Here is a 24874-nt window from a genome sequence, read left to right as displayed (position 1 = left end):
ACAATATATATTCTTTAAATAATATATCAAAAAATAGTGAGTCTTGTTGCGATAAAACAGATGAGAATATGAAATTATGACATTGCAACTGAAAGAAACTAGGCATGAATTTGAATTCTTCTTGACCGGACATTTAACAATTTATACGAAATATTTCCCTCACTGATTCACTTGACTGTACCTTCAACACTTTAAGTGTAATTACGACGTAATCCATTGCTCTGGTGTTTACTGTAGATGTGTCACGCCTAACTTGGTGATACATCCTTGTGACTGCTTCTTCTCCATATCATCTGACTTCTTTGTAAGTCAATATGGTATTACCTCTTGGCAGGTCCTGGGTTGCCCTCTCTGACTTCATGGTAAGCCCTTGCGTCCGTGTCTTCCACTAAGTGACGGACCAACCATTTTGTCTCACTCTCTCAATGACCAATAATTAATGACTCACTGAGTCTTCACCATCTCTCGTTCACACTCGTTCTCTGACCAACTAAGGCCTCTTGATCTAGTAGACTTCTTCACTGTACTGCATCCGTATAACTAATGACTGACGCTACAATATGCACCCACCTTATATAGACGTTGGTTGACACAGCTACGTAATCTCCAGAAATAACAATGACATACTCCCACCTACGCGACAGATATTACATCCAGTGGTGAAATAGCCGGGGGCGGCTGACTCCGTGAGCGCATATCTAAATAAATACGATGCCGTAGCCATGGAGTGGCGATGACTTGGCAGAATCGCCAGTGGTATAGCAATATAACAACGTCACTTCCAATCTCTGATATATACAACAATTCTCACTGTACAGGTATTGAGTGTTATTCTACACATACGTATATATGCATACATCTAAGTACAATCTTGCAAGCAACAGGCAATTGCAAAATCGAATTGAATAAAACGGATAATTACAATAATAGTAACAATATCACAGATAACATAATAATACGGACATAATAATAATAATAATAATACAGATAAATTAATAAAAATACAGATATCATCTTGTAACGGGATTTGAACTGTTACAGTTCTGAATACTAAAAGTGTCACACTGAGAATGAAATGTAATGAAAATAGCAATTTATTAGCAGAGGACTGTGGTAAATAAAAAACAAAAGCCATCAACTCCATACAGGCCATATGGAAATCTCTCACTGCACTGTCAGTCCTGATAGTAACATCAAGGTGACATACCCTATGATTTCTTTTAGATTTTATCTTGTATGATGAAGTGTCACTAGGGAAATATTCCTCTGCTGACAGAGGAGTTAATACAATCGACCTCTTGAATCTATAATATCTCTTATAACTTGCTGGAATCCTACAAATTGAGCCTCACTGGAATAACCTTTCATGAACCCAAACTGCCTTCTATCAAACCAGTTAGTATTTTCTAAACATGTCTAATATACCTCTCCTGCAAACCATCTGACCTTGCCATGATGGGGAGACTTATGCATCCCAGTCAAGCCGCAGGTTGATGGATATCTGTTGAGAGACCAGACAAACAAATGGTTCATCGAAACAGGGGTAGCAGTCTTTCAGAAGTTGCAATGGTGGTAGTCTAGATAATTCACTGATATGTCTGTGTAATAATATTTAACATGGCTTAGCTCTGTTGATACTGTTACATAGCTGAAAGCAACAGAAAACTATAGCTGTAACTAATTCCCAAAGACATGCAGCTCTCTCTGAATGAATGATGTACTGATGATGGTTTCCTCCCAGTTAAAATATTCCAGAGGCAAAATAGTCTCCGATTCGTATCTCCGGGTGGGGATTATACAAGAGGAGGCATTTATCAGGAAGATGGACATTGACATTGTACCAGTGTGGAATGTTAGAAGTTTGAATTGTTGTGGTAGGTTAGAGAATCTGAAAACGGAAAGGGGTAGACTAAAGTGAGATGTAGTTGGTAGAAATGAAATATGTTGGCAGGAAGAGCAGATTTGTTGGTCAGGTGACTACAGATTTATCAACACAGAATGAATCGGTCGAACTGCAGGAGTTTAATAATAAGAAAATAGAACAGCGGGTAAGTTAATACAACCAGTGTGGTGAAAGGATTATCGCTGTCAAGATAGACACCAAACCAATGCCCACCACAATAGTGCAGGTCTACATGTCTACTAGTTCAACTTTATGTTTATCACCCTTTCCTTTGTAGACTGGGGCTACTATAGCAGCTTTCCAATCATAGCTCCTTGATACAAACAGTACTGAAATAAAGTATTACAGGTATAGTACTATATCCCAACCCATTTCCTTTAGTATATCCCTAGAAATCTTCTCAACCCCAGCTGCTTTCCTAGCTTACAAATTTTGTATCTTTTTTGTAAATGACCTTTTTATCATAGGTGCATTTCAATACTTCGCCAGTATTAATTAACTCTTCAACCAAGACATTATACTTATATACAACTATCTCTACACACTGCCGACTGAATACTTCTGCCTTCTGTAAATCCTCACATATACTCTCCCCTTAGTCATTAATTATAACTGGAATGTCCTTCCTAGAACCTGTTTCTTGATTAAAGTACCTATACAAATCCTTCCATTTTTCACTAAAATTCACATAAATGCCAACTACTATGTTTGCCATCATGATATCCTTAGTTAACTTTTTTGCTAAATTCAGTTTTGTTGTAAATTTCTTCAATCTCTCCTTACCTTCTCAACTATTCCTAACTCTATTTCTTCCTGAAGCTACACCTCCTCCTTAATAAGGTATTGACTTCTCTGTTATAATATAGTGGACCTTTATCATTCCTTACCACCTTTAAAGGTACATGACTTTTTTCCACACTCCTCAACTATTGCGTTTGCATTTTTATTTTCCATTTTCCACTGATTTTAATTCCTCTTTAAAAACTCCCCCATGCCTTGCTTATCATCCATATGGTATTGCCTTATAGTCCTACTTTTACAACCTTCCTTTCTATCACCTTTAAACTATGATGAAAACAGCTTCATGATCACTTATACCATCTATTACTTCAGTTTCTCTATAGAGGTCATTTGGTTTTATTAGCACTACTCTAGAATATTCTTCCCTCTAATTGGTCCCATCACTTTCCAATTCAACTGTCCTTCCCAGATTAGTTTATTCACTATTTGTTGGTCAGGCTTTCTGCAATTTGCATTACCTTTCCAATTAATATTTGATAAATTGACATCACCTGCTACAATAACATTTCCTCGTAACAGATTATCTTATCAAATAATTCCATGTCAGCATCAGAGTCAAGTGATAGAAAATTATCAAATAATTACGTAAGTCCATAAGTTAGTTTACTATTTGAATGCTATTCAACAAAGAGCTACAGCAGACTTACGTGAATCTTGCTGGAACTGAACAATGTATTGAAGAACAGGACTTCGATCTTCAACTGGAGCCAGCCATGCAATTTTGACACTTCTACTGCCGGAGTCCAGAACTCGAAGGTCTTGTGGCCTTCCTGGAGCATCTGTGGGTGTTCATAATGTAAGTGACACTTACAAGGTTACATTTGAATAGAACACTGCACATACAGAACATTTCTTAATGTTTTAGGGTACAGAAAGTGGAAAATCTCATGACTAATACATCATGTAATAGTGGATAAATTTGGGGTATGATCACCATTTGTATTATTTTCAAAGTTGACTTTATCAAAGTAATTTATTTTAACCCAATGGGCTCTCATTTAAATACTTCTGCTTGTTGCACTGACTCAGATTTAAATCCCAGTGGAAAAGCTGTTTGTGCAGCACAACAGAAAATATATTGTTAAAAGAAAACTATACAAGATCTTAACCTGAAATTTTGTGATAAGGTGAATGAATACATGCACTAACCTGAAATAATGTTCTTGTGTGATAGATTTCAAAGCAAGTTTTAGTTGTGGAGGCCTAGCGCGAAGGTTTTGCTCATCATCACTCTCTGAGTCACTAGTGATATATACAGTACATTTCCTGACTCATTAACACTATTTACACTCAACACTTCTTCACACAAATTATCTTCTAATTCTTGAAGATCTTCACTTACGCTATCGTTGGAATAACTAATTAAAACACTTAATTAACTTCACTAATTCTTCGTGTTCAGAAACGCGCGCGCTGCTAGTTGTCATATTGACTACTGGCTTGAAAGGAATTTCCGAGTCACCCTATACATGTGATGTGAAGTTCAAAAAAGGGGAACTTTGACATACTCTCGCATCAACCATCTAGTATACGAAAATATTAACGCAAGAGCCATCTCTTACAAACTGAGCGGACTATAGAGAGATATCTGAGCATTGTCAATGCGCGGCCCCAACTCATCATCCGAGTTGTAGGCTATGTGCTCGCAAGCGGGCGTGCCTCGTCATCTGAGTTCATTGGGTTAATGAACTTTCTTGAAGTTCAGAAATTGCTCTAGAGGATCGCTTCTGGTGACACCTTTACTCCCATAGAGGAATATGGTCATTTAAGTGTTTAGCGCTCATTCAGTGTATCATACTCCGACACTTGACTGTAAACCCTCCTTTTTTGTTCTTTTACTCATTGTTTACAAGCCAAATTTGGCACTTCTCAAGCTGAGTGAAATAGCAAGTGACAGTGGTTGTGTAGTAGACAAATCTTCAAACATGAGTAAGTTTTGTAGTAACAGACTGATTCCAGAAGGAATAATGTGATATTTTGCAGAATAACAATTCAGGTGGTGATGTGATAGCTTTACATAGTGAAAGTGAGTGTGATTATGTGCACAGTGAAAACACTGGAAGGGTGAATAGTTATCTGGAGCTGTGCTTTAATTAAAGATATGGCCACTTCCTCCCTACTCCTAGCCCTCTTCTATAACATTGCCGCCATAAGACCTATCTGTGTCGATGTGACGTAAAGCCAACTGTAAAAAAAAAGAGAAGAAAAAATCTGGACAGGAACAATAACTCCGAGTCTCCTTACTATCATCCATCGGCTCTGCTGAAGAGGAGAACATTCTAAGTTCTCGAAACATGTATGGGCAGTAGTAACATAATAAAGACTGTTAATAGTATTGAGAAGGTGGAACCATATATTTAAACATGTTTAAATAAATGAATGCGTGATTAGTCCAATAGCTGTTATTTTCGTCAATGGGATCCCATAATCTGCCGTATCAAAAGTCTAGGATAGTTCAATACAGATACTGTCCGTTTGATCCCCAGAATGTAAAATATCTGCTATATCTTGCCGGAATCATGCAAGTTGAACACCACTGGAACAACCTTTCCTAAACCCAAACAACCTTCTATCAAAACCAGTTAGTCATGTTGCAAACAGGAGCGTAGCTAAGGTGGGGTTACTGGGGGGTTAGACCCCAACCCTATGAAATTTTTACAAAAGAAAATAAATAGTAACTGACAATAAACAAGTGAAAGTCAACTCAGTGGGTTGGCTCTTTTGAACATTCACAGGAACATAATTGTAAAATTAATAGATCTCTCTAATATATTTTTTAAGAAGCCTCAAAAGTTGGATTTTTGACTGTAAACTGAACATGCCATTCGCTGTAAAACTGTTGACATTGATCATATTGTTCTTGTTCTGTATTTTAATGTAAGATTGTGTAGTGCAATGGTACTACAATCTGAATATTCACATAATTTATTTGTACCTATCAGTGTCCTTATAATGCACATGCACAAGCACCTTCATTTTGCTCTATCATCGTTTTGTAACTATAACCCACCCATTGGTCAATCCTGGCTATGCTGCTGTTTGCAAACATGTCTAATTTAACAAGAAAGAATGTTTTCCCAGAGCTTATATGAAACACATGTCAAGCTGACTGCCCTGTAATTATCTCCTCTGTCTTAATCGACCTTTCCTTTGTACACTAGGACCAAACTAGCAACTCTCTATTCATTAGGTATAGTTCCTTCATGCAAATGGTAATCAAATAAATACTACAGTTATGGTACTGTATCCCAACTCATTGACTTTAGTATATCCCCAGAAATCTTACCAATTACAGCTGCTCTTCTAATTTTCAAATTTTTTATTGTTTTAGATAAACCTTTATTATAATCAGTAAATTTCAGTACTTTACTAGTATTAGTCACCTCCTCTACCTGGACATTATCTTTATGTGCAACAACCTTAACATACTGCTGACTAAATACTTCTGATATATACACTTCCTGCAACCTGTTTCTGCCTTAAAGTACCTATACAAATTCTTCCATTATTCACTAAAATTTTGATAACTGCCAATTATGCTTGCAATTATGTTATCTTTGGCTGACTTTCTTTGCCAAATTTACTAGTATGTTCCTTCAATCTTCTCTTATTTCCCTGATCATTCCTAACTCTATTTCTTTCTAACCTGCTCCTCCTTCTTAAACTCTTTGTCTGTTATGATATAGTGGGTCTTTACCATTCCTTACCACCTTTAAAGGCACATACCTGTTTTCACACTCCTCAACAACTACTTTAAACACATTCCATAGGTTTACCATTTTCCACCAATCATAATTACTTTTTAAAAAGTCCTTCATGACTCTCTTATCAACCACATGGTAGTGTTTAATAGTCCTACTTTTACAACTTTCCTTTCTATTACATTTATTTTCAACTACAATACAGCTTCATGATCGCTTATGCCATCCAGCACTACAGTTTCTTTATAGAGGTCATCACCTTATTACCACATTACTGGGAATATTCTTCCCTCTAGTTGGTTCCATCACTCTCTGATTCAACTGTCCTTCCCTGATCAGCTTACTTACCATTTGTCGGTCATGATTTCTATCATTTGCATCACCTTCGCCATTAACATTTGGTAAATTGAGATCACCCACTACAATAATATTCCTTTCTTATTCATTCTCCATATAGGTGATCACCTTGTTGGATAATTCTGTATCAGTGCTAGTGCTACCCTTTCCAGGTCTCTACACCCTAAGAATATCAAGCTTCATGTTATATTTAAAAATGAGCCTTATACATAAAAATTCATATTTCCCTTTCTTGACTTTAACATAGCTTACGATTTTTTCTTTCACCAATATGAATACTCCCTCTCCTATTGATTCTATCCTGTCTCTACAATACACACTCCAGTTTCAGGAGAAAATTTTTGCACTTGTAACTATCACTTCTTAGCCATCATTCAACTTCTATTACAATATCTGGTAAATATATTGGCCTATCAATTAAATTAATTCCCTGCCATTCCTTACAATAATTCTACAGTTTAATAGTAACAAAACTTTGCTATGTCATTCTTACTTGCTCCCAGTGTTCTCTCATCACCATTTTCTAGTGCACCCTGTTTACTTGCACGTACCTCCTTTCAGTAACTCTTCTGAACAAACCCCCTAACTTATATGAACCTGTGCAGTTCAAGTGAAGGCCATCTGAGTGCAGAAACCTCTCTCCCACCCACCCATTAGGATGTACAAATCTCACTCCCATTTTCCCCACATACCCACTTCATCTTCTCATTTAAATCACTGAGCACCCAGCATTTAGTAGCTGGATAACAATCTCTGCTCCCTGAAACCTCTCCTGCACTGTCATAATCAGATCCTCACATCACAAGCTATGTTGTTACCTATTCCTGCTTTCCTTATGTTGTTGGTACCAGTGTGAAAAACTACCACGTTCTTCTTACTCCCCTCCTCCTCTTCTACTGTCCTTAAAATCTGTGTTAACCTAATTCCTGGATAAAAGCCTACTCTGTTTCCCTTTTCTCCACACAATTTTGCCGCATGCCTAACAATAGAACTCTCTCATGACCAGAGCCTCAACCCCATCAGTCTCATTAGATCCGTTCCTGTCCTGATTTCCCTTATCTTCCCTGACAGCTGCAGAACCTATTTTCCCCTCCCTTTTCTCCCTCTCATGACTTTGTTCCATCTCCCTTTTCCTATCCTATCCTCTACTCTAGATTTCTCTTTTCTGGGCATGCTCAGATGTGCATTTATCAAGATGGTCATCAGTTTGAGCACTTACTTCATTAGCAAACAGGTGTTTATAGGGCCCCATGAACGTCCAGTCACTGAAAATGAATATGTGAGGCAACATCTCTACAAAATAAGGGAGGATGAAAAGATAAATGGTCCAAACATTCCCATTGGGGATTCAAACCTACAGCCATCAGACTTAATCACTCACAAATTCCATGCTTGTTTCAATTGAACTAACAAAGGACCTGGTAGGCCATCTGCAGATTATAGCTGATTCAGTGTACTGTGCATCTACCCAATGTACTCCTCAGTGTACTCAAACATTTCTTTTGTGGTTGCAATGGTTACCCTGTTAGAGAATGTACACAATATCATCCATGTATTTGTAAGTTGAAAATAAAATTTGTAAGGCTAAAACTACAAAATAAGGGACAGGAGACTTACAATGTATGTATGTAAGTATAGGTTTTCTTACCCTGAACTTGAAGATGAACTGTTCTTTCAGCTCGACCATACAGATTCTTTGCCACGCAAGTAAAGGTACCACTGTCAGACTTGACTGTCTTGGAGATGAAGAGTTCTGACAACAGACCTCCTGCCACTGGAGTCTCCTTCACCTCATACCTAGGACAGTATCAGAACATTCAAATTTTTTATACTGTACAGGGTAAGTCATACGTCCCTCCAGGAACCCAGAAATTGGTAGGGCAGTAACCAGAACACACTGAGAAGAAAAAAGTATGTAAACAAATGGGGGTAATGTACAAGTTTCTTTTTGTATTAGATGCCATGATGTAATTGTGCATTTTGACACTAGGAGTCAGTAGTGTGCTAACATGGCATTTTCAGGAGAACAGAAACTGTTTTGTGTGTTGAAATTTGGTGAAAATGAGTCTGCTGTAATGGTTCAGCAGGCATTTCATGAAAAGAATCGTACAGATTCTCTGACAGATAAGCAATAAGAGAGTGGTACAGGAAATTTGTAATGACTGGCTGTTTGGGCAATGCTAAAATACCAGGCAGGCCAGGACCATCAGAGAGTGTGGATCACATGTGTAACTGTTTCTCCAGGAATCCTTAAAAGCTGAAATCACACAAACTGCAAATGCCTCAAAAAACTGTCTGGCACTTCTTATATTAAGAATTTGCCTTAAACTGTACTGGCTGAACCTAATGCAGGCACTCAGTCCCCAAGATACAGATGCAGTTTCATCTTGTAAAGTGTATGAACCGCTCTTCCTCGGTGAGAAAACTGTTACGATTATTACCTACTTGAACATGCTGGAAAATTGATTAATGCCACAACTGCAGGAAGACAGCCCAGATAGTTACATCATTTTAAAGGAGCACTGCTACATTTTCATTCTGATGTGTGTTTTTATCTTAATGCTATTTTTCTGATTCACTGGATTGGACTCTCTTCAATTATAAGACTTAACTTTTATATTGTGGTCCCCAAGGTCACCTAATATGACTCCATGTGATGTTTTACTGTGAGATTTTATTAAAGAGCAAGCCTACATTCAGGATCTACCAGGGCTTTGAGAAATTAATCATTGAAGCAAAGGCAATTATTGACCTGTGTGTATTACAATGTGACCTTAATTACAGTTTTATTCATACTTATAGCTAACAGTTAGCAATTGAGATTTCAAGAAATGAAGAATAAATTATTGTTTGAACTGCAAAATAAAAAGCAATTTTATCATACAGAAGAGCTTTCATCATGGCGGATGTTTGAGGGTGCAAAACTGATTGTACGGTTCGAGGCAGATGTTGAGGAAAATAGAAAGGAGGGACAAGGGCAAGGAGAAGGTGGTAATCTACCATGTTGGTACCAATAACATAAGGCAAGCAGGAATGGTTACTAACATAGTTGGGGTTGTGTGGGATCATGTTACAGCAGCACGGAAGAAATTTAAGGAAGCAGAGGTTGTGATCAGTGGGATACTGTGTAGGAGGTATACTGACTGGAGGGTATTAGAGATTTAAATGAGAGTATGGAATGGGTATGTGGGAAATTGGGAGTGAGATTTGTAGATCCTAATGGGTGGGTAGGAGGTAGGGATCTACGCTTACATGGGCTTCTCTTGAACCGCAGTGGCACATATAAGTTAGGAAGTTTGTTTAGAAGGGTTATAGGGAGGTGCACTCAGGAAAACAGGGTGGGCTAGGGACCAGTGATAATGGTACAGGGATCTGGATGTCAAGTAGGGATGACATAAAAATATTAGTATTGAACTGTTGGAGTATTGAAAAGAAAGGAATACAATTAAGTAATTTAATAAAAACATACTTAACTGATGTTGTAATAGGAGTTGACTCATGGCTGAGAAATGATGTAATAGATGCAGAAATGTTCACATGGAACATTGCTAGTGGCTTTACGTCGCACCGACACAGATAGGTCTTATGGCGATGATGGAAAGGCCTAGGAGTTGGAAGGAAGTGAACATGGCCTTAATTAAGGTACAGCCCCAGCATTTGCCTGGTGTGAAAATGGGAAACCACGGAAAACCATCTTCAGGGCTGATGACAATGGCATTCGAACCCACTATCTCCTGGATGCAAGCTCACAGCCACGCGCCCCTAAATGCACGCCCAACTTGCCCGGTCTCTCAAGGAACTGAAGTGATTATCATAGAGATAGGATAGAAGTGAAAGAAGAATTTGTAAGTTACTAAAAATGTTAAAGATGACAAACATGAAACTCTAGGTGTAAGACTCATCTCTAAAGATGGCAGGCAACTTGATGTATTTGGAGTGTTTAGACCTAGAAGGGGTGATGCAGACGTTGATTCAGAATTATATGATAAGATAATCTGTTTTGTGGGAAACAATACATAAAGGAAAGTGATTGTAGCAGGTGATCTCAATTTACCAAGGGTCAATTGGGAAGGTAATGTGAATGACAGGAAGCATGACCAACAAATGGCAAATAGGTTAATCTGGGAATGACAGCTGAATCAGAAGGTGATGGAACCAAATAGAGATAAGAATATTTTGAATGTGATGCTGGTTAAACCATATGAGCCCTATAGAGAAACTGAAGTAACAGATGGTATTAGTGATCATGAAGCTGTTTTTGTCATAGATAAAAATAAATGTGATAGAAAGGAAGCTCATAAAAGTAGGACTATTTGGAAGTACCATATGGCTGATAAGAGAGGCATGAGGGAGTTATTAAAAGGTAATTATGATCAGTGGAAAACAGTAGATAAAAATGTAAACAGACTGTGGGATGGGTTTAAAGCAATTGTTGAGGGATGTGAAAACAGATATGAACCTTTAAAGGTGATAAGGAATGGTAAAGGCCAACTATATTATAACAGAGAAGTAAAGAAACTAAGAAGGAGGTGCAGGTTGCAAAGAAATAGAGTTAGAAATGGTTGGGGAAGTAAGGGGAAATTGAAGGAACTTACTAGGAAATTGCATGTAGCAAGGAAGTCAGCTAGGGATAATATGATGGCAAGCATAATTGGTGGGCGTGTGTATGCGAGGATCTACAGAAGGGGGAAGTATTAAGTCAGCAGTATGTAAAGAGTGTTGGTTTCAAGGATAATGTCCAGATGGAAGAGGTGACTAACACTAATGAACTATTGAAATTCACCTTTGATAACAAAGACATTTACAATAAGATACAAAAATTTAAAAAGAAAAGCAGCTGGAATTGATAAGATTTCTGGGGATATACTAAAGACAATGGGTTGGGATATAGTACAAAATCTGAAGTACCAGTACTTATTTGATTACTGTTTGCATGAAGGAACTATACCAAATGAATGGAGAGTTCCTACAGTAGCCTGTTTGTATACAGGAAAGGGGGATACTGGTAAACACAAAGCCAAAAATTACAGGCCAGTCAGTTTGACATGAGTTACACATTCAATCTATATATATAAAATAAGAGTTTTGTCTGTACATTGCTCAGAATTTGAAAAGAATGGTATTTCTGTAACGGTCAAATCCACAGTAACAAGGAAATGCATTTTTTAATTTTCTATAATTTCTGTCTGTCTGTCTGTATGTAAACGCATCATGAGAAAATGGCTGAATAGAATTTAATGAAAATTGGTATGTAAAGTCGGGCGATGAACCACTACAATGTAGGCTACAAATTATTTTATTCACGCTGAGTGAAATGGTAATTTAGAGGAAGGCCTGAAATTTAATTATCAAATATTTACATTATTAGTGGTCATGTCTTAATGAAAATCGGTATGCAAAGTCAGGGTAATAAGTTGATATAATCTAGGCCATAAATAATTGCATTTACGCTGAGTAAAATGGCAGTTTAGGGGAATGCCTAAAATTTAATTTTCAAATATTTATGTTATTAGTGGTCGTATATTAATGGAAATCGGTAGACATGGATGGTATATAAGTCACTACAATATAGGTTATACATATTAGTATTTTCATGCTGCGAGAAATGGTAGGCCTAGTTTAGGGGAAGACCTAAAGTTTAATTCTCAAATATTTATTATATTAGTGGTCGTATCTTCACGAAAATTGGTATGCAAAGTCGGGGAATAAGTCGCTGTAATCTAGGCCATCAATAATTTTATTCACACTAAGTGAAATGGTAGTTTAGGGTAAGGCTTGAAATGTAATCTATATATATAAAATAAAAGAGTTTTGTCTGTACATTGCTCAGAATTTGAAAAGAATGGCATTTTTGTATTGGTCATGTCCACAGTAACAATGAAATGCATTTTTTTACTTTTCTGTAATTTCTGTCTGTCTGTCTGTCTGTCTGTCTGTCTGTCTGTCTGTCTGTATGTTTGTACACACATCACGAGAAAACGGCTGAAGAGAATTTAATGAAAATTGGTATGTAAAGTCGGGTGATGAACCACTACAATCTGGGCTACAAATTATTTCATTCACGCTGAGAGAAATGGTAGTTTAGGGGAAGACCTAAAGTTTAATTCTCAAATATTTATGTTATTAGTGGTCGTATCTTCACAAAAATTGGTATGCAAAGTCGGGGAATAAGTCACTGTAATCTAGGCCATCAATAATTTTATTCACACTAAGTGAAATGGTAGTTTAGGGTAAGGCCTGAAATGTAATCTATATATATAAAATAAAAGAGTTTTGTCTGTACATTGCTCAGAATTCGAAAAGAATGGTATTTCTGTATCAGTCATATCCACAGTAACCACGAAATGCATTTCTTACTTTTCCGTAATTTCTGTCTGTCTGTCTGTCTGTCTGTCTGTCTGTCTGTCTGTCTGTCTGTCTGTCTGTCTGTCTGTCTGTCTGTCTGTCTGTCTGTACACACATCACGAGAAAACGGCTGAAGAGAATTTAATGAAAATCGGTATGTAAAGTCGGGTGATGAACCACTACAATCTAGGCTACAAATTATTTTATTTACGCTGAGTGAAATGGTAGTTTAGGGGAAGGACTTAAATTTAATTCTCAAAAATTTATGTTATTAGTGGTCATGTCTTAATAAAAATTGGTATGCAAATTCAGGGTAATAAGTTGATATAATCTAGGCTATAAATATTTGAATTCACGCTGAGTGAAATGGCAATTTAGGGGAAAGCCTAAAATTTAATTTTCAAATATTTATGTTCTTAGTGGTCATATCTTAATGGAAATCGGTAGACAAAGACGGTAAATAAGTCGCTACAGTATAGGCTATACATCATTGTATTTTCATGCTGAGAAAAGTGGTAGTTTAGGGGAAGGCCTAAATTTTAATTCTCAAATATTTATTATATCATTGGTCGTATCTTCACGAAAATTGGTATGCAAAGTCGGTGAATAAGTCGCTATAATCTAAGCCATCAATAATTTTATTCACACTGAGTGAAATGTAGTTTAGGAAAATGCCTGAAATGTAATCTATATATGTAAAAATAAGAGTTTTGTCTGTACATTGCTCAGAATTTGAAAAGAATGGTATTTCTGTATCGGTCATGTCCACAGTAACAAGGAAATGGATTTTTTTTACTTTTCCGTAATTTCTGTCTGTCTGTATGTATGTACACGCATCACGAGAAAACGGCTGAAGAGCATTTAATGAAAACTGGTATGTAATGTCACTACAATCTATGCTACAAATTATTTTATTCGCGCTGAGAGGAATGGTAGTTTAGGGGAAGGCCTGAAATGTAATTCTCAAATAAGTAATTTATGTTATTAGTGGTCGTATCGATAAATGCTACATAACTAACATAACTTTAGTTATGTCGTAAGTTAGTAGTAGTTATATAAGATGTTATTAAATTTCCGATCACTTATGTCTTATACATTGTTACCATACTGCATATAATCACAGAGATATTCATGAATTTGGATTTTTGTTACTAAGTCCATATCAGCACCGATTCACGAGAAAATGGGTAAACAGAATTTAGTGAAAATCGATATGTAAAGTCTGAGAATAAGGAACTACAGTCTACGATATAAATAATTTTGTAAGACGCCCTAATATCACAGAGTCGAAAGAAAACTAATATGAAGGCCTGCAATATAGAAAGCTCATAAACTTTATCAACAATAACATTACATTGACCATTGTTTGTTGTGATGTGCTTTTTGTCTTCTATTTCCACTCGTCCCTGATAGATAAGATTACTGCAACATACCGAGGTTTTTTTAAAATTTGATTTACGTCACACTGACACATGTATGTCTTATGGCGACAAGGGGATAGGAAAGGAATACGGGTGTGAAGGAAGCGGCCTTGGTAAGGTACAGCCTGGTGTGACTGGTGTGAAAATGGGAAACTACGGAATACCATCTTCAGGGATGCCGGCATCGGGGTTCGAATCCACTATCTCCCGGATGCAAGCTCACAGCTGCGCGCCCCTAACTACACGGCCAACTTGCCTGGTCGTACCGAGTGTAACAGCCTGCCTGTATATTGGCGGGAAGTAGCTGGGGAGTTAGATAACTTTCTTCTTTAGCATGCCATTCCTCTGGTTCATACATGTTCTGATATTACTGGTACGTAACACACTGGTTCATCACAGCATTCGAGGTATTCAATCCCTACTCTGAGGCACTGTTTGGAATGAGTAATGTGCATATTTAACAGAATAATGATAGAGGAGTTTTCACGGCAGTCTGCAACCTGGTTATTCCAGCTCTGGAACTTTGGACTGTTAGATCGGCACCATAGAACTGTTCATTGAAATTGAGGAAGTGTGCTGTTTTTCATTTGATCAAATATTTTATATGATAACATTGCTTTCAATCGCTACATTTCTACTGACGTTTTTGTAAAGACCTATGTTGAATTCAGTTAGGAAAACCACCAAGTCAGTCTTTCTGAGAATCCCATAGCAAAGCACAGGTACATCTGCTAGTATTAAAATATATTAAACATTCTTTGGTTCAATATTAAAATATATTAAACATTCTTTGGATGTGTTGAATGTATTGAATGTGTTTTCACTTGTAAAGTGAAGTGTATTGATTGGGTGGACCATTAAACCTAACAATAGTTTTTATTTTAAACTGTATCAATACAGATTTATATGATGAAATTTGTATATTGTATGTGGTATGTTCTGAGCTGCAGTGGAAAGATGTCATGGAATGACATTAGTAGAAGAATAAATTTGAGTGGTGTTTTTAAAAGTAGGAACAATCACAATATGAAGATAAAGTTGGAAATCAAGAAGACAAATTGGGGCATATATTCAATTATAAGAAGCGGAATTAAGGATTGGAAAAATTTACAAAGGATCTTCAATAAATTTCCAAATTCTTTGCAATTATTTAAGAAAAACTAGGTAAACAACAGATAGGGAATATGCTACCTGGGCAGCTGCCCTAAATACTGATCAGTGGTGTTTGATTGATTGATTGATTGATTGATTGATTGACTGATTGATTGATTGATTGATTGATTGATCGATTGATTGATTGATTGATTGATTGATTGATTGATTGATTGATTGATTGATTGATTGATTGATTGATTGATTGATTGAGAAATTCTTAAATGGAGGAGAACAAAAGAGCCGTAAACCACACTGTGTGCTGGAAAGGGAAAGCAAAAATCAGTTTTTACATGGTATTTAGTTCTTAAAACACTGGAGAAATATAGAAGTAGAATGTACTAATATTGTAGATTAAAGTGCCATGGTTAGGCATTGAACCCATAGTTCTATATGGATTGTGATTTGAACCATGGCTGGCTTGATGAGAAGTTGACATGATATCAGTTAACTGACATATCTAAAAATGGAGAGGATGAATTGACATAGTTCTATATTGTAAATCATCTGTCTTGAATTCCTAACTGCAAAATATCATGCACAATTCTTGATCTTTTCTTGCCTTGGAAATGTACCACTCCATGGGCAACTGCAGTGAAGAACGAACTGACCAACCCTTCTTAAGTGGTACCATCCAGGCGGCCTGTATACCAGTTTTGATATTCTGATTTGCTGCCTTGTAATAGCAAAGTGGAATTCTACCGGATGGTTCATACAGCTGAGTTAATTTTATTGGGTAGATGCAGAGTGCACCACAAGAATTCTTCAATATGCCAACAAGTATGACATGGAATGCCAAAAATTTTTGCTTGCTATTCAAAAAATCAGTTACCTTGGCCAGGATCAAGGCCTTGAGCACGTGGTCATGAGTCGGGCAGTCTACCTCTGATCCGTGGAGGCAGCTTATATTGTGTCTAAAATCTTCTCCTTGGGATAGGAAATTTGTATGGTGCCAAACTTATATAAGAAGATTGCTTTGCAGTAAATATCCATACCACAAACCCTGTAAAATTAAGGCAAATTTTAGTTTGCCCACAAATTATTTTTCGTTATAAATGATCTTGTAAAACAGAAACTAACCATTGTTATGAATTATGAACTATTTCCATAAATTAATAGTGCTCCTAGGTTATTTTGGAGAAAGGTGTCCTAAAAAGGTTATATTCATACTGCTCTATTGACCTTGCAGCACCACTACTCTGCTTGGGATATAAATTTATAGGAATGGTTAAGAGTCTTCAGTTGTTAGGTGAACAAAATGGCCATTGTATTTACTCATAACCATCACAACTTGTAGTTCAAAATTATGTGATGATTTAGACAGTCAACATTCCATGTAACTCAAGTTGAATAGTTTCCTCTGAAGTCACTATTGACTGGACTGTTGTTGCATGTGTCATTTGCTGGAATATCCAGGTTTCACTGTTAATTTAGCTTTAAATCTACCTAAATGAAACGTGTTGCCATTGCAGGTTTACATGGGTATTTACACTTTTTTTTCGTAGAGATAAAATTTGGTGATATCCTGATGAAACTATCAATCAGATCATTACTATGGTAGAATTATGGACCAATTAGTGACTTCTCATAATCTTCTTATACACTTACAGAATACACATTGTCACTGGAATTGTAGCCATTGTTGAAAATTTTCCTTTCCCGCAGGAAAAATTGTTCTGTGATCATTGGTTTCATGCCATTCCAATGAGTGTTTTGACATTGATTCCTACTTCCTTAATCTAATTAAGTATTAATGGAGGTATTGGGAGAAATGAATGACTTACGATTATTTCATAATCTATAAGTTTCATTTCCATATTGATTATATTCACAAATATGAAGTATTGAAGCTTCCACCTAATCAATACATATATTTATACATTATTGTTCTACAGGACCGATATCGACTTTGTGAAGGTCATCCTCCTTGAATGAATGAATTAATACTGATCTGCATTTAGGGCAGTCGCCCAGGTGGCAGATTCCCTATCTGTTGCTTTCCTAGCCTTTTCCTAAATGATTTCAAAGAAATTGGAAATTTATTGAACGTCTCCCTTGGTAAGTTATTCCAATCCCTAACTCCCCTTCCTATAAATGAATATTTGCCCCAGTTTGTCCTCTTGAATTCCAACTTTATCTTCATATTGTGATCTTTCCTACTTTTATAAACGCCACTCAAACTTATTCGTCTACTAATGTCAGCTGACAATCATAACATACAATTAAAACATCTCAATAAGAATGTCACATGATATGGGTAAAAACATTATCATTACAAGTGTTCTAGTTTAAATAATCGTCTACATTAACTGATATAATAATTTAAACATAACATTACATTACGTCGCTAAAACAACAACCTATCTACATTTATATACCGTATTCTATCACATTTTATGGTCAATTCAGTCTTAAACTATAAGCTTTGTGTATATATCGACAGTCCCACACTAAACACCGGACAACTACCTGATTTTGATATAAGTGTCCATATTACCTCAAGAAACTCATACTATTATTCCACCAGTAGATAAACACAGCTGATCATATATCATAGCATAGTCGCATATACAACATGCCGCAAGAATTAACCTGTACTTCAAAATGCTTTATTCATCTAGTCATAAGTTTTAATGTGGAACAGTGGACACTTCACAATCTAAGAATATTGTACATTCAACATATATCACCTGCGCACATAATATTATTGCAAAGTTTTAACTCTCATACCCATTAACATAGACAAAGATAAGACGGAAAACATTTGCAAATTGATAACGTTTTTATCCATACTATGCGACACCTTTATAATTTAAGAAAAATGTATTTTAACGTACATCATTCATGTACATATAGTAATGTAAGTTTTAATTATTATATCAGTTAATGTAGATGATTATTTAAACCAGAACATTTGTAATGACAATGTTTTTACCCATATCATGTGACATTCTTACTGTGATGTTTTAATTGTATGTTATGATTGTCAGCTGAAGATATCCTTCACAAGGTCGAAACCGGTCCTGTAGAACAATTATATATAAATATATGTATTGATTAGGTGGAAGCTTCAATACTTCATATTTACGATTATTTGGCAAGCATGTCTTATGGGCGTATAGTGAACTTCCAGAGATATTCAACTTAAATTCTTACTTTGAATTGCTTCTCCTTTAAAATTATATTATTTAGAAAATTAATTTTACCGTCTCTTTAGCCATTAATGAAATTTGGCACACTGTTTTAGCGTGCAATTATTTTAGAAATGGACAACAATCATGAATGTAGCTCTTTATTTATAAAAATAACAGCAATATCGTTCATGTCACATGATTAGTTTCCAAGTTTAACCTTCTGAACAGCTTGAAGTGAATTTGTAGTCATAAAGAACATTGCAAGAAATAAATTTGCCTGCTTAGGACCAAAATAGTGTTTCTACAAAAATAGCTGTGGGTTTTCTTATTTAAAATGAAATGTATTAACTGCCAAAACAGTGTAAGTGTAATTTTAATATTTTTCTAAATAAGCCTCTAGTGTAACTAACTTCTGCAAAATATTGTTAACATTTTGCTGTCCAATTTTCTGTCACATATTCCAACAGTCTGGTCGAAATTAATTTTACACATTTGTACCTAGTCAGATCAAACTCAGAACTTCTAGTAGTAACCATAATTATATTATTATCATGATTATTATATTCTATAAACATGAGTCTAGTGAGTTTTTTTTACAGCTTTACACAAAAGTCATCAGTGCAGGAGTGAAAAATAACATAAAAAGCTGAAGTGGAGTGATGCAGCTAGGAGGAAACTGCGGTCCTCTAGTTTTCTTATCTGATGAATAACTTAGTCTAGGAGTCTCACTATCACGACATGTTACATTCTGGTAAACACTATTGTCGCTTGAATTCCCATTCGTACGTGCGGAAGTATTTTCAGCATCACTGTTACTCAAATTATCAACACTGCCATGAGAAGCATCATTATTGCCATGTAACTTATCCCCTCCTCCATCCCGACTCATTACCTTCGCGTGTCTTCTTGCTTTTGTAGCAGTCACTGGAACTTTCTCTTCTGAATCTTCAGAAACAGCATATGATAGTGCGGGATCGTTCCGTGCTTTTTTTACGCACAGGTCCAGTAGCTGAAATTTCACTTGCAATGCTGGAGTTCACTACACCTTCATCTTCACTTGACAGTTCTCTAAAATCTTGGTCTAATTCAAATAAATAATCATAGTCAATGCTGTCTAAATAAACGTGCATACATATATCTTCTTCATTCATATCTGCCGCATTTATATTGCAAATTCAACTGAGACAATTCGCATTCACAGATGACCATGCCTAGTACAACATGCGTGTAGCACTACTCATTGTAAACATATCTGACAGGTCGCTGGTAATCATGATGATACACGGCTACATATATCTCGTATTATTTCCATGGAGATAGCAGAGGGGCTTCCTTTGTGCACAAGAATTTGCTCTAGAAACTCCAGGGATATTGATCGACCTCAAACAGGTCAAACAACTTCAATAAATAACTTCTCAATTAGAACGAAACATAATGTCAAGGTGACCTTGTCGTTGGACCAGTTACAAGAAACTATGATGTCGAGGTCACTTTGACGTTGGACCAGAAAATGTTAATACCTAAAAATTGTAAGTATGTCACTTTGCCGCTAAGAGATACAAGAAAAGTTTAGCGTAGTATTAGCGTAAGTGTAGATACACTACTTTGGTTCTAAATGAACTATGGGTGTACACTTAAGGCTTGTTATTCTTTCAGCCTTTTTTCCTTACTGCAATAATGCTGTGGTAGCTGAAGTCTCTTTCTGTAGTTGGTGTGTTTGCTCATTATGTTGTGAAGTTTAAATAATTATGATGTATTTAAGCCGTGCTGAGAAGATTATGGCTGCAATGAATCTTCCAGGTAAGAAAATACCCTGTTAAACTGGAGCTAGGTCATTGCATCATGGGTCTTCATAATCGAGATGAAGGAAGATGTGCAAGAAAATGTGTGTGTTATGGTTAGGTCTACAATAAGTGCTACTACAAAATAGAGTACGTCACCAGATAAATTACAAGAATGCTGTAAAGGGAGGAAAATCACTGCTGAAGAAGGGGTTAGTAATGATTCAGATGACAAAACTGATGATGCACTGTCAGAAACTTCAGAAGACCTATTTGTGCCATCATCCTCTAATGGTATTACAACAGAATGATGATGAAATTTATGATATGAAAAACCACACTATTAACATCTTAACTGGGCATGACGTATATATTTGTACGCTGAATGTTACAGGGTAATGGGCATGACGAATATATACGTACTCGTCTTTTACTGCAAGTATCTCCTGGGTATGACGAACTACTTTGCCGCATCATGTATTGTCGTCTTAATTGATGTTTTTCCTGCACGATGGCAGCAAATACCACATGTCACGCTTCTTGAAGCTTATTTGTTTTTGTTTTACAACTGTTAGGTACTACTTGTCCGCAGTAGACCAAATATGGCAGCATCTAGTTCAAAGCGTAAGTTCGAAACACTCGAAAGACGAGATTATTTAACACTTAGAGAATGACTAGCTGATGTACCTGTGCTTTGCTACGGGATTCTCAGAAAGACTGACTTGGTGGTTTTCCTAACTGAATTCAACATAGGTCATTACAAAAACATCAGTAGAAATGTAGCAATTGAAAGCAAAGTTATCATATAAAATATTCGATCAAATGAAAAACAGCACACTTCCTCACTTTCAAGGAACAGTACTACAGTGCCGATCTAACAGTCCACAGTTCCAGAAATGGAATAACCAGGTCGCAGACTGCCGTGAAAACTCCTCTGTCATTATTCCGTTAATATGCACACTACTCATTCCAAACAGTGCCTCAGAGTAGGGATTGAATACCTCGAATGCTGTGATGAACCAGTGTGTTACGTACCAGTAATATCAGAATATGTATGAACCAGAGGAATGGCATGCTAAAGAAGAAAGTTATCTAACTCCCCAGCTACTTCCCGCCAATATACAGGCAGGCTGTTACACTTGGTATGACCAGGCGAGTTGGCCCTGTAGTTAGGGGCACGCAGCTGTGAGCTTACATCCGGGAGATAGTGAATTCGAACCATACTGCCAGCATCCCTGAAGATGGTAATCCGTGGTTTTCCATTTTCACACCAGTCACACCAGTCACATCAGGCTGTACCTTAATTAAAGCCAAGGCCGCTTCCTTCACACCCGTATTCCTTTCCTATCCCCTTGTCGCCATAAGACCTACATGTGTCGTTGCGATGAAAATCAAATTTTAAAAAACCTTGGTACGTTGCAGTAATCTTATCTATCAGGGATGAGTGGAAACAGAAGACAAAAGGCACATCACAACAAACAATGGTCAATGTAATGTTACTGTTGATAAAGTTTATGAGCCTTCTATATTGCAGGCCTTCACATTAGTTTTCTTTCGACTCTGTGATATTAGGGCGTCTTACAAAATTATTTATATCGTAGACTGTAGTTCCTTATTCTCAGACTTTACATACCGATTTTCGCTAAATTCTGTTTACTCATTTTCTCGTGACTCGGCACTGATATGGACTTAGTAACCAAAACCCAAATTCATGAATATCTCTGTGATTATATGCAGTACGGTAACAATGTATAAGACATAAGCGATCGGAAATTTAATAACTCCTTATATAACTACTACTAACTTATGTTAAAGTTAGTGTTAGTTATGTAGTATTTATCGATACGACCACTAATAACATAAATAACTTATTTGAGAATTACATTTCAGGCCTTCCCATAAACTACCATTTCTCTCAGCACGAATAAAATAATTTGTAGCATATATTGTAGTGACTTTACATGCGAGTTTTCATTAAATTCTCTTCGGCCGTTTTCTCGTGATGCGTGTACATACATACAGACAGACAGAAATTACGGAAAAGTAAAAAATGCATTTCCTTGTTACTGTGGATATGACCGATACAGAAATACCATTCTTTTCAAATTCTGAGCAATGTACAGACAAAACTCTTATTTTATATGTATAGATTACATTTCAGTCCTTCCCCTAAACTACCATTTCACTCAGTGTGAATAAAATTATTGATGGCTTAGATTATAGCAACTTATTCACCGACTTTGCATACCAATTTTTGTGAAGATACGACCACTAATAAAATAAATGTCTGAGAATTAAACTTTAGGCCTTCCCCTAAAGTACCATTTTTCTCAGCATGAAAACACAATGATGTATAGCCTATATTGTAGCGACTTATTTACCATCTTTGTCTACCAATTTCCATTAAGATACGACCACTAATAACATAAATATTTGAAAATTAAATTTTAGGCATTCCCCTAAACTGCCATTTCACTCAGCATGAAAACAATTATTTATGGCCTAAATTATATCAATTTATTAATCTGAATTTGCATACCGATTTTCATTAAGACACGACTACTAATAACATAAATATTTGAGATTTAAATTTCAGGCCTTCCCCTAAACTACCATTTCACTCAACGTAAATAAAATAATTTGTAGCCTAGATTGTAGTGGTTCATCACCCGACTTTACATACCGATTTTCATTAAATTCTCTTCAGCCGTTTTCTTGTGATGTGTGTACAGACAGACAGACAGACAGACAGACAGACAGACAGACAGACAGACAGACAGACAGACAGACAGACAGACAGACAGACAGACAGACAGAAATTACGGAAAAGTATAAAATGTATTTTCTTGTTACTGTGGACAGGACCGATACAGAAATACCATTCTTTTCAAATTCTGAGCAATGTACAGGCAAAACTCTTATTTTATATATATAGATTGTGATGATTTATCTTGTCAGAAATCCAAAGATGAGTGGTTTGATACAGATGAAGATTAGTCTGATAGTGAGAGTGGTTCAGAGAATGAGAATGAAGATCAAGCTGAGCAACATGACAAATCGGATGAAGGCGAGGTGCTAGACATGTTTCAAACTGTCCCACCACGTGGTTTTTCACGTCGGAAATTCGTATTTTCTGGTACTAGTGGTGTAAATGTGGACTTTGAAAATGAATCCAATATGTTGGAATATTTTGAACAGTTCATAGGTGATGATATGTTTCAACTTACTGCTGAACAGACCAATGTGTATGCTAAACAGTTTTTAGAAGCCCGTCCGAACTTGAAACCATGATCACGAGCAAGAGATTGGGTGGATACACATTCAACTGAGATAAAAACTATAATTGGACTTCTAATGCTGCAGAAGATAGTACATAAGCCAGAAAACAGTATGTATTTCTCAAAAGGGAAAGTATCGCAACCCCTTATTTTTCAAAAATTATCTCTGAGACAAATCACTGCAGTTTTAGTGAGGTAAATGACATAACTGACTGTAAAGTTAATGTAAAATTTTCACAATGTCACTAGCATGATGTGTAATTCATAAATATTCCTTTCTTTTATTTGTTTTAATTTTAGGTGCTAACATATGAACAAAACATTGAAATTTCAACCAGGTAAATGACCTTGCAGTTAATGAAAAGTGGTTCAGAATGTCACATGCATGGTATGATATTTATAAATACCCCTTGCTTTTATATGTTTCAACTTTTAGCTGTAAGATATGGGCCAAACTCTTAAATTCCAACTAGGTAAATGACCTTGCAGTTAATGTAAAAATGGTTAAATATTTCTCTAACATTAACATTAATTAATTAAAACTCTTTTATTCCACTTTTTGTATCACAGATGAATAATATTAATGATATTACTAACTTTTCAGCCTTTCCTGCCGTGTAACAACAATCTGCTGAAAAAATACACAGGGCAGGTTACACCATGCACATCAATAATACCCAGTTAAGAGGTTAAGAGGAAAAGAAAAATCAGTACTGATGTTCCATTGGCAAATAGGTGTTGCAGCCATAATCTTCTTATGGAAATGTATGTCAGATTAAAGAGCAGACTGTGACTCCTGAAACTCATGACAACAATAGTACCATGAAAAGGATGAGAAAGAAAATCGCTCAACCCACTGAGGTGGAAGAAGAACAAACGTAAAATGAAAAGGCAAAGTGGACAGCCCTATAAAAGGGATGGTAGCATTCTGAAACCTGGTAGGTTCTTAAAATAAAAAGAGTGCTCGAGTTGCGCTGTAAAGTGTACAAGTAACTTTGAGG

At 36.2% G+C, this 24874-nt stretch overlaps 1 protein-coding gene across 1 annotated transcript in view; it reads right to left on the bottom strand.

Annotated features, from left to right (window-relative positions):
- The window catches only part of LOC136862916 (cell adhesion molecule Dscam2), a 476298-nt gene that overhangs the window by 170476 nt on the left and 280948 nt on the right, over positions 1-24874 (bottom strand). The window contains exons 12-13 of the mRNA XM_067139195.2: positions 8411-8559; positions 3352-3483 (exon numbers count right to left, since the gene is read on the bottom strand). Coding sequence (XP_066995296.2) covers positions 3352-3483; positions 8411-8559 — 281 coding nt within the window. The remainder of the gene's footprint in view (positions 1-3351; positions 3484-8410; positions 8560-24874) is intronic.

This window comes from Anabrus simplex, chromosome 2, assembly GCF_040414725.1.
Source record: "Anabrus simplex isolate iqAnaSimp1 chromosome 2, ASM4041472v1, whole genome shotgun sequence".
Lineage (NCBI taxonomy): Eukaryota > Metazoa > Arthropoda > Insecta > Orthoptera > Tettigoniidae > Anabrus > Anabrus simplex.
This window is presented reverse-complemented; position numbering and strand designations above follow the sequence as displayed.